General features: G+C 39.0%; 1 protein-coding gene across 1 annotated transcript in view; it reads left to right on the plus strand.

Moving 5' to 3' along the window:
* The window catches only part of ryr2a (ryanodine receptor 2a (cardiac)), a 509,073-nt gene that overhangs the window by 200,428 nt on the left and 296,991 nt on the right, over positions 1-11,654 (plus strand). The window contains exons 34-35 of the mRNA XM_037973568.1: positions 1,004-1,090; positions 4,063-4,194. Coding sequence (XP_037829496.1) covers positions 1,004-1,090; positions 4,063-4,194 — 219 coding nt within the window. The remainder of the gene's footprint in view (positions 1-1,003; positions 1,091-4,062; positions 4,195-11,654) is intronic.

Consider the following 11,654-nt stretch of genomic DNA (forward strand, 5'->3'; position numbering starts at 1 on the left):
CTTTAAATCAAGACTGAAAACTCACCTGTTTAGAGCTGCCTTTGATTAGTAGTCTGCAAACAAATTCAGGTGAAAAGCTGCTCTGAACAAAATATCTTATTACATATTGACCATCTCCTTATGATTATCAAGTGTATCTGCTCATTGGCTTTTATGATTTTTTTTGGATGACTGTAATGTTTTATGATGATTGTAATGTAATTCTACTGATGTTTTTATGATGTAAAGCACTTTGAATGCCTTGCTGCTGAAATGTGCTATACAAATAAATTTTTACTTTACTTTACTTTAAAACTATTTTTCAGGCTATGGCCATAGCTCGGTGCTGTGTTACTGCTAGTGCTAACCAGCTGTATAGTAGGCTACAAACAGAAGAAAATTATTCTTACCACACAGAGCAATGCATGATGTGAGCCACCATTTGCATGTGATTTTGCTCCCTCTCTTCAGCCTTTTCTTTTTTATGGCAACTGTTACGGGTTGATAGGCTTATGTTGTCTTGGGCCAGCAGTGGATTAGTATTATCACAGGACCTCGGAGTTCAGCAAAATATAGTAGGCCGATTCCCATGGGATTAAGAACACAGACAATCTCTGTAATTATTACAAATTGCATGTAGTCCCTAGATAAAACTAATCCCGTGCGAATAAGGCTTTAGTCCCAGTGCTGATCTGCTGGATTTCGAGGGTTAGTTCAAACAGGTGTGAGTCGACTTGCTGCAGGGGAGGATATGACTGTGTGGCTTCATTCTGCACTAACTCACTGCTTGTATTCAGGCCCGATGAGACGCCACACCCTATTGACACGACACCAGCAGTTTGTCTGTACTGCCAACTGTTATATCCATACAATCCAATATTGTAATCACTGCAAAACACTCACAAGACATTTTAAAACTTGCAGTTTATTTCCATCACTCTCTCTGGGTGCTTAACTTACTTTTGTGTGAGTCTATATTTAATTACACTTCAGTAGTTAGCTAACCAATTTTTCCTCTTAACAGGTGGAACCAAGCACCAAGCTTTTTCCAGCAGTATTTGCCAAAGCCACCAGTCCCAACGTCTTTCAATTTGAACTTGGTCGTATTAAGGTGAGAAGAGGACACACATGTATCACATTCTAGCAAGGCAACTTGATTAATGAGAGGGTTGAGTGAAGAGCATTGCCCACTTAACTCAGGTAACAACTGCAGGTTCCCTCATGCTTAATATCAAGGCTTTATTTTTTAAAACCTCCTGTTACAAAAAATGATAAGGATTTTTAAAACCTTTCCTGTTTACCAATACCAGAAGAGGGAGCTTACAGTCATGTAGATTACAAAGGGATACACGTATTAATCAATGTGATGTAGGATATGCTACAAAAAAACAAACAAAAAACCAGAACAAAACAAACTATGGGTTGGTTAGTTATACCTAACCATTCCCTGAACTCTGTCATATTATACCAGTATAATTTTATATAAAGTTTCTAGTTTTTTAATAAACTACACAAGGTTTTAGATAAGCCACTTTTAATTAATTAGCATTTTATAATGAACTGATTCTGATTTTGAATTGATTTAAAATTAATTGGTTTAGACCAGATGCAAATAAATTTGAACATGATCTGACTGAATTGAATGGAGCTGAAATTAGATTGCATTGGAATGAATTCATGTATTTGGATTTGAACTAAACTTGTTTTTTTCCCAAAAAATATCCTAAGATAGTATTTTGTTGGGTTGTGCACTAATAATAAACTTGATTAAACTGAATTAAACTAAACAACATTAATTTGAACTAATAAAAATCAAACTCAATTAAGCTGAATCAGATTAAACTGAGTCAAGTAGAATTTAATATAACTGAACTGAATTGAACTGTAGGCAAATTATTTTAAACTAAATTGAAAGCATCTGAACATAAGTAAACTGAATTGAGTTGAATTTAACCAAATTGCATCTAAATAAATTGATAAAAATAGAATTGACTTGAATAAAACTGAAATGAATTAAATGTAAATGAACTAAATGTATTTGAATTAAATTGAACTGAACTGAATGAAATTAGATTAAATTGAATCAACTACAACTATATTGACTTAAGATGAACCAAACTGGGTTTCATTAAATTAACTTGAACCAACTTGTAGTGAAATCAGCTGAATTAATTATGATAAAATACATTAAGTTTAACTAGATTGAACTGTATCAAACTTTACTGGATTGATGTGTTTTTGTTTATCTGACATTGTTATCTGGTCTTTTGATCAGGAAGGAACCTCTTCCATACAAGCGGAAATACACTATATTGCCAAAAGTATTCACTCACCCATCTAAATCATTAAATTCAGGTGTTCCAATCACTTCCATGGCCACAGGTGTATAAAATCAAGCACCTAGACATGCAGACTGCTTCTACAAACATTTGTGAAAAAATGGATCACTCTCAGGAGCTCATTGAATTCCAGCATGGTACCATGATGGGATGCCACCTGTGCAATATGTCCAGTCGCGAAATTTCCTCACTACTAAATAATTCACAGTCTGCTGTTAGGTGTTTTATAACAAAGTGGAAGCGTTTGGGAACAAAAGGAACTGGGCCACGAAAATCACAGAGCAGGCTCAGTAGATGCTGAGGTGTGTAGTTTACAGAGGTCGACAACGTTCTGGAGAGTCAATAGCTACAGATCTCCAAACTTCATGTGACCTTCAGAGTAGCTCAAGAACAGTGCATAGAGAGCTTCGTGGAATGGGTTTCCATGGTCAAGCAGCATGCCCTCTAGAGCAGTGGAGACTTGATCTCTGGAGTGACAAATTTTGCTTCTCTGTCTGGCAATCCGATGGACGAGTCTGGGTTTGGCTGCTACCAGGAGAACGGCATTTGTCTGACTACACTGTGCCAAGTGTAAAGTCTGGTGGAGCGGGGATTAGGATGTGGGATTGTTTTTCAGGAGTTGGGCTTGGCTGTTTCAGTGAAAGGAACTTTTAATTCTTCAGCATACCAAGACATTTTGGACAACTTGATTCTCCCAACTTTGAGGGAACAGTTTGGGGATGGTCCCTTCCTGTTTCAACATGATTTTTTACCAGTGCACAAAGCAAAGTCCATAAAGACATGGATGCACAGAGTCCTGGCCTCAACTCAATAGAACACCTTTGGGTTGAATTAAAGTAGAGATTGTGAGTTGGTACCTTCTTGTCTGACCTCACAAATGTGCTTCTGGAAGAATGGTCAAAAATTCCCATAAACACGTTCCTAAACCTAGTGTAAAGCCAAGTCTTCCCAGAAGACTTGAAGCTGATTTAGTTGCAAAGGGTGGGCCAACATCATACTAAACCCTGTGGATTAATTATGGGATGTCACTCAAGTTCATTTGTGTCTGAAGAAATACAAGCAAATGCATTTGGCAATATAGTGTACGTACATTGGCTTGAGAACAGTTTTGGGTAGTTAAAACAAATTTTTTGAAATTTCAGTGCAAATACATTAGGTTTCATGATGTATTTTGTCAGTCACCTGGTTTGGTCACAATTATCTGCTAGTTCTATCCATACAGGATATGGCTGTGGCTCAGTGGTTAAAGCAGTCATCCTCCAATGAGATAGTTGGAGGTTTCATTCCACTAGCATGCCACATGTAGAAGTGTCCATGGGCAGGACACTGAACCTGTGTCTTGCCCTGTGCCCCACTGGTATATGAATGCATTTTAAAGCACTGATTAGACTCTAGAATGATTTATTTGGATTAGCTTTGTAAAGATTCAGTAGAGTGCTGTATGTTTGTGTGAATGGGTTAATGAGGGCACAGATTGTGTTGTAAAGCGCTTTAAGTGGCCTGGTTGGCTAGAAAGGTGCTGTATAAGTACAGTCCATTTACCATAATGTATTACAGAACCTCATTCACATTCATAAGGAAATGACCATCATGAATAATGCTGCAAACTCATAAAGACTTAAGTATAGCACCAATTAATAATCAAAAAATATCATTACTTTCTTAATTTGGAATAACTGCACAATATCTAATTACTTTTGTCTTGTGTCATGTTGTCATGCTGTCCAACCTTGTGTTCTGCTAGAACGTGATGCCACTTTCAGCTGGTCTGTTTAAGAGTGAGAGAAAAAACTCAGCTCCACAGTGCCCTCCACGGCTTCATGTTCAGTTTCTTACGCCTGTGTTATGGAGTCGTGTTCCCAACCACTTCCTCAAGGTAACAACTTGGATTGTTTTCTTTATATTGTACTTTTGTTTGATCTTTCTCCCCCTCTGTCTGTCCCTTTCTATACTTAGTGTGTATTAAAATAATCACAAGTGTTGAGATGGAATCACTGGTCCTCAAAGATACCTCTGCTAGGATGATGAGTTTGCTCACCTTCAAGCCATTTCAAAAGAATACTGTAGTTCCTGAAAATTCAAACAAAACATTTAGGACTGTCAATAAATTAAATTGATAATAATTGCCAACAGTTGGCAGTTTTTTCATTGCCAACACTTTCTCTGTTGCACTAAGACTGACCACAGCTTTCTATCCTGTTTAAGCCGAAATTACAAAATGACTTCACTAACTTCAACTGTTCAAAATTGAATCAAAACTATCTGGTTTACAGGAGCTGCCATGCTGTATTTTTGGTGCCAGAGTCTGTGCACAAGGGACATGGGGCTGTACCCTGCATAACTCCATAAGTCTGAACCAATATGTGGTTCAGACCACATACTGAGTTATTCTCTCTAATGAATAGCAAAAGTGGATATAGCTTGTTGATGATGCTTTACCAAAAATTTAAATTCGTCCTACATAGTTAGCACTCATGAGACATATAATCTGGTTTATACTAAACCTTTCCTATACTCAAACTTCATGAACTTTTATTTCATGTTTCAATTTGAAAATTCTAAACACTAGCAATATAGCTCAACTTTTTTCAATAACTATTTAAATTAGTAGGGACGTTTTCCAGGCTGTCTTAGTCATATCTTTTGATTTTTGTTGATGTATGTTTTATTATTGGTACTATTTATTAATTTGTACTCATTGCTATTTATTCAACCTGATTGTTCTCCTTTGAATAATTGTTACCTTGACTTTTTTGCATGTACACAACCCATAGACAGTCATTAGTGATTATTTTCAGAATTGCCTGATAAACTAGTGATTTTAGGTGAATAAAGATTATTCAAATATATTGACCTAAAATGGCTGCTTTTACAAAAGGGACAAATAGCAGGTGGGATTACAGTACACCTTTTCCAGAAGCCTTGCACAAATTAAAAAAATGTGACATACAGGACCGAGTTATTTTTATGCAAGATTTTGCTAACTAGCTAGCTTCATGTAAAAAAAATTGGCTATATCTTATATAGTTTAAAACATATAAACATCAAATTCATACCATGGGTCCAGTTTGTCATTCTGAAAATAATAATTACCAACTTCAAGGGGTCTGTAACAAAACGAAAAGTTTTTACCCGTAAAAGGACCTCACTGGTTTCAACCAAATTTTATTTACTTGGTTAGGACCACAATCTGAGCTGTTCTTTCTATAGTTTTTATTCTTCAGTCTACTTTAATGTGGCCATAACGGAAGAATGTATCCACACAGATGTTATATTAAAATGACTGGCTCAGTCACGGGATGTGTGTTATTACTTTTTTTGGTGTTTTAAGTTACCATGGCGATGTAATTCACAAATACAACGCCATTAAAACCCAGTGCAAACCAATGAGCGGAACTCTCCACTGACAGAGTAGAGGTCACATGACCTAGAGTAGTGCTTCTCAATGGGGGCGGTACTGCCTCCTGGGGGGCGTTGAGAGGATGACGGGGCACTGGCAACAATATTTTCAAAAGGGGGGCGCTGATTTTTTTTTCCGGGGGGCGTTTACTTGAAGGTAAAGTTTACACCAAAGATTCACAACAATAATAAGCTGTAAGCCACCCCCACTTCCCCAAGCACTGACAGCTGTCAATCTCACAGCAGAGAGGAGACCCACTCCACTCCTTGTCCACAGTGGCACAAAAAGTGGATGTGCAGTATATGTGGTGCGTAGGGGCCTGTTAGAGGGAGTGCCAAAGCGATGATGGGAAAAAAATCCAGTTTGCATTTTCTGTATTTACCAGGTGTTTGTGCATGTGTAAATGACATGAACGATAACAGAGACATGTCAGTGATCAGGTGCCTCTCCGCTCCTTCACCTCCCCTTCTGTCGCGCTCCTCTCGAGCACGCGCGGGATCACAGTTGTTTTCATTTGAATCTTGTTGTCATCTGATGACAGGGAGCTAAAGATGGAGACTGAAGAAACTGAAGAGGCAAAAGGATAAAGATGTAGGGATGAAAGAAAGCTTTTCAAAGTGGTTGAAAGATAGCAGGAAGTTCTGTCTGAGCATCAAGAAGAGGCCTGGAAATGTTCAGGTTACAACTGAATACTGATCAGTATTTACAAAAGAGCACAGTATGACAGGAAAAATAAAGAAACTTGTTTGTGTTATTTTGTTGTTCAGACAGTAATCATTTGTTGAACTCGATGGTGAATCATAAAACAGATACATTACAGAAGTTGGGAGTTAAAATATCTCCTCTGGGATATAATTCTACAGAGCTGTTGTGATGAATCTGATAAGTCTGATCAGATGAAGTGTCCGATCACTAACTGATATCCAACAAGCATATAATTTAAAATTAAGATTTCATGTTTTTATATGTGATTTGACTGCTGTATTTTTTAAACCTCCTGAACACAAAGTTCATGTTATTCAGCTGAGAGGATGGAGAGAAAGAATCAGGACAGACAGTAAGGAGACAGGTTGGTCTAATATTAGCTGTAAGTGTAAGAACAGCCACTTAATACAGAGTGATTATTTTCAAAATGTTATTTTTCTTAAAAAAAAGTGCATTAGCAAGATGTGTAATTTATTTAAAGCTAATACTTGTTTGACCATATGACTTAGAGAAGAACACAGAGAAGGAATGAAGGAGACAGACATGAAGTTGGCAATCAGCTGCTGTAGAGGAGAGCAGAGATGACATCAGGTAGGAATAATTCTGCTAGTGAGGCCACAAAACCCTAGATGCCCAGGAGTTTGAATTTCTGCTGACCACCACTGTGTCATTTTGGGAAAATTAGTTCAGGCAGACATGGCCTGGATAGTGGATAGGGAGGCACTGGCCCAAAAAAGAAAAAAAGGTTGAGAAACACTGCTGCCCAAGAAGGAAGAGAATGATGACTCGATTCCCTCTGTCCCCACATTGTTTTTGTGTTTCTGATTGTGGTGTAAGGGATGTTTTTAACTCGTCATATCTCGGACACAAAGCACTGTAGAAATGTGAAATTTTAAAATAATGAAAACCAATCTCTCCTTTCTTATTTATTTCTAAAAGTATATATAGATTTATTGTTATTCTTCTGTCAATTTTATTGTGGCCTGAACAGAACAATGTACCCACACAAATTATATATCAAAACAACCGGCTTGGTCACGAGATGTGTGCTAATACTTTTGTGGCGTTTTGAGTTACCATGGCAATGTAATTAGCAAAAAAGACCATTAAAACCTTCTACAAACCAATGAACGGAACTCTCAACTGACAGAGAGGTCACAGGACCTACAGTATGGTGGTCTGTAACCAGAACATCTTTTGTTAGCAAACAAACTTTATACCAGTGGTGCCCAGTCCTAGTCCTGGTGGGCCACTGTCCTGCAGGTTTTAAATGTTTCTCTGCTTTGACACACCTGGTTTGAATGAATGTGTCATTAACAGGCTTCTGCAGAACTTGAAGATCTGCTGAAGAGCAGGGAAACAACTTAAACCTGCAGGATAATGGCCCTCCAGGACCAGGGTTGGGCACCACTGCTCTATACAAATTCAATATGTAGTTCTGGGTTCATGACATGTGCTTTGCCCCAGCCAGCCAAGAATGCCACAACTGTCCGGTTGTTTACTAGTGGAAATGGAAGAAGCCTTTTTTGAATACAAAGAAATGCCAGAAAACTTTGCGGGAGTAATGGATATACAACCATACCAGTATAAACCTGAACCAATGGCTGGATCTCCGTAATTAGATGAAAACTCTTTTAATTCAGATTCTAATGATCACCAGGACCGTCATGGCTGACAAAACAACACGTATAACAACCAAGTTGGGAACGTGGAACAATGAGAACTGATTACCCCCAGATTATTGTTATGACATCAGTACACGGAACTAAAAATCAATAGCACAGGCAGGAGAGATCAAACGTTGCTAACTCAAAGCTAACCCAATTCTAACTCTATGCTAACTGGCTGCTTGAACCGGCTATTTTCTGGCTTGTTCAAATAATTAATTCCAACAATCTTAACTATATTGTACTGGTATTCATCCACTAACTGTTGAATGGCTGAATGCAGTAAACCTCAGAGGCTCTGTGGATGTCACACCTCAGTGGGTCACGAAAACAGCCAAAAACACCCAAGTGGTTTCTTTAATGTTCTGTATTGAAAAAGAAGTAGATTTTTTTTTTTTTGAAAATTTAACAAAAAGCACATTTTATGATTCACTTTCAAATGATGTTGGCTTCAAAACCCTTTTCATTTTAGCTTTAACTAAATTGTAAGCTGCAATCCATCTTCTGGCTGGGTGCATGCATCCTGTCTACTGATCTCTCCATCATAACAATGTCCAGGAAAGAGTTGGCCCATTGTTGCCAAGGCAATAAGTGTGGTGGTTGCCATCGTAGAGCCAACATCTTCTTAGCTGCAGTGAGACCCGCAGTATGTGCTTTTGATGGGAGTTTTAAAGTGGAATGGTCATTGAGCAGGAGTAAAGATGGTGATATAGGGATATTGACCTGAAGTATATCACTCAAAGTGGTGGAGATATGTCTCCAAGAAGCAATCACACTACATCTGTAAAAATGATCCTACAGTATTAAGTGTGCATAAATCACAGCTAGGAGATGTGATGATTTTCATTGCATAGTGTTTCCTGTGGGTTAAATACATCCTGTGTATGAATTTAAAATTTATAAGCTGGAGGTCAGTGTTTTTGGAGGAGTTGTAGATTCTCCCACACTATGTTCCCCAAATGCTTGTCTCTCCCGCAGAGGAGAGGTCCCTTTCCCACATACCTTCTAGCAGCAACTGTAAATTTATATAACTTAGACGCAGTTCTTTGTGTTTAGCCCTGTGGGGCAAGTAGTTCATGCAGGGGATGAGTTTGGAGAAGTATACCCCACAAAACAATATATGCCTTCATGACCAATCTCAATTGCAGATAGAAGAAAAATGACAAACCCAGTAAGTTATATTCTGCTTGTATGTCACTGAAAGCATGCAGGACATCATCATTAAAAAGGTCTTTAAGACTACTGACACCCCTATCCCTCTGCGTGGGGAAAAAAAAGGATTTTTCCATGGATCATTTGGTTTCGGAGTCTGAACGACATTTATTTTATTTTAAAACTGACCGGATTCGCTCCACTACTTCTGTCTATGACTCACCTTTGATGCATGCCAAAATGCTTATCTAGGTCACGTGATACGTTACTGCTAAAAACAAACCCACAAACTAGCAAAGCGAGTAAAACAAATGTCTCTGGAATCCCTAGATGGGACCGTCTCGCTACTGAAAAACAGGCACAGGGCTCCCACTGATTCAGTATTATGCTGAGTTGTATTCTTTGTGCAATTGTGTATCTTATTTTAAAGGGCATGTTTAAACATTGCCGTATTGACCAGAGAACATCAGGGGGAGGAGAGGGTGTTATTCATGTTGATAATGTAATACCAGGATGCAAAGCTGCAAGCACACGTTGGATTTATGTTTATACGTTTTAAAAAATACCCCCATTTTTTGCCGGTCGTATCATTTTATTTTGTTGTATTTATCTGCCACACCTTTAAAGGCCGGTCCGTGAAAATACTGTCTGATAATGAACCGGTCCGTGGAGCTAAAAAGATTGGGGACTGCTGATCTAAATGACTGTGGACCAGAACAGCAGTGGAGTGAGAAGTGAGAGAAGGCTGGAGACGATGAATATTTCAAAGATGAAAGTAGGCTGACCGAGTGACATTATTGACATGGGAGGCGAAGGATAGGGTGCTATCGAGGCTGACACCCAGATTTTTGACCTGAGGGGAGGGAAAGATGGAGGAGTTATCAACCGGAATAGAGAAGTTATGAAGCTTATTTAGTATGTATTTAGTATTTAGTATTTGAACCAGTGTTGTATTTCATGGAGACAATCAGTGAGGGATGAGAGTTGAAGTGTTAGGTCTAGTTGCAAGATAGAGCTGGGTGTCATCAGTGTAGCATTGAAACTGAGTATGATTTTTGCAAAAAATGTAACCAAGGTGAAGAAGGTAAATGATAAACAACAAAATTTCCAGGACAGAGCCCTGGGGAACACCTGAGGTTATGGGAACAGGATGAGACATGAATGATTTTAACTGAACAAACTGAGTGTGGCCTGAAAGGTATGAATGGAACCAGTTGAGAGGTGTATTTACAATGCCAAGAAAGGAAAGTCTGTCCAGAAGAATGTTGTGTGAAATTGTATTAAAGGCTGCAGTCAGATCAAGCAGGAGTATGGATAATAAACCAGAATCAGCAGCAAGGAGAAGGTCATTGGTGATTTTAAAAAGTGCTGATTCGGTGCTGTGGAGTGGACAGAAACCAGATTAGAATTGTTCATATACATTATTGCATGGCAGATGAGCATGAAGTTGAGCAGCAACTGTTTTTTCAAGAATTTTGGAAATGAATAAAAGATTTGAAATAGGGTGAAAATTATTGAGATTATTGTGATCTAAACCAGGTTTCTTTAGTATTGGGGTTACAGCAGCTGATCTGAGGGAGAGGAAAGTGAGGACCAGTGGTGTGGGAAGAATCTATAATGCCTGTGATGAAAGGGGACAGAGAGGGAAGGGTAACTTTAAGAAGAACAGTTGGAAGAGGATCTAATTGGCAGGTTGAAGATTTTGATTTTTGAATTATTTAGGAGATGTCATTGATTAAGGGAAGAGTAAAGACTGAAAGTAAAGACTGTCCTGGTGGCTGCTGACCTTGTGCTTCACCGGCGACTTACCTCTGTGCGACGCACAGCTGCCTTTGGGTGGTGCCCGGTGTCTGTTTGCCTGGGACTTCTGCTGCCTTCTGTGGTTGGATCCACCTGTCCTTTCTGCTCTTGGGTGCTGTAGATGGCAGGCCCTCTCCTGTTCCCGGCACTTTTTTTTTTCTTTTTAACTGTGCATCTCCAGGTGGTTAACTAGCACACATGCACCCACATAACATGAACATACCTTATGTATGTATGTATGTATGTATGTATGTATGTATGTGTGTGTGTGTGTGTGTGTGTGTGTGTGTGTGTGTGTGTGTATGTATGTATATATGTGTGAATATGTTTATATATATATATAAAAAATTCCCTTCTCACCCTCCGCGGGTGGTCTTTGTTTCATCCTCTGAGCTCGGGTCCTCTACCAGAGGCCTGGGAGCTTGAGGGTTCTGCGCAGTATCTTGGCTGTGCCTAGAACTGCACATTTCTGCACTGAGATGTCTGATGTTGTTCCTGGGATCTGTTGTAGCCACTGCTCCAGTTTGGGGGTGACTGCCCCTAGGGCCCCGATGACCACAGGCACCACTGTGGTCTTTACCTTTCAGGCCTTTTCCAGTTCCTCTCTGAGGC

The sequence above is a fragment of the Kryptolebias marmoratus genome, linkage group LG2, assembly GCF_001649575.2.
Source record: "Kryptolebias marmoratus isolate JLee-2015 linkage group LG2, ASM164957v2, whole genome shotgun sequence".
Taxonomy (NCBI): domain Eukaryota; kingdom Metazoa; phylum Chordata; class Actinopteri; order Cyprinodontiformes; family Rivulidae; genus Kryptolebias; species Kryptolebias marmoratus.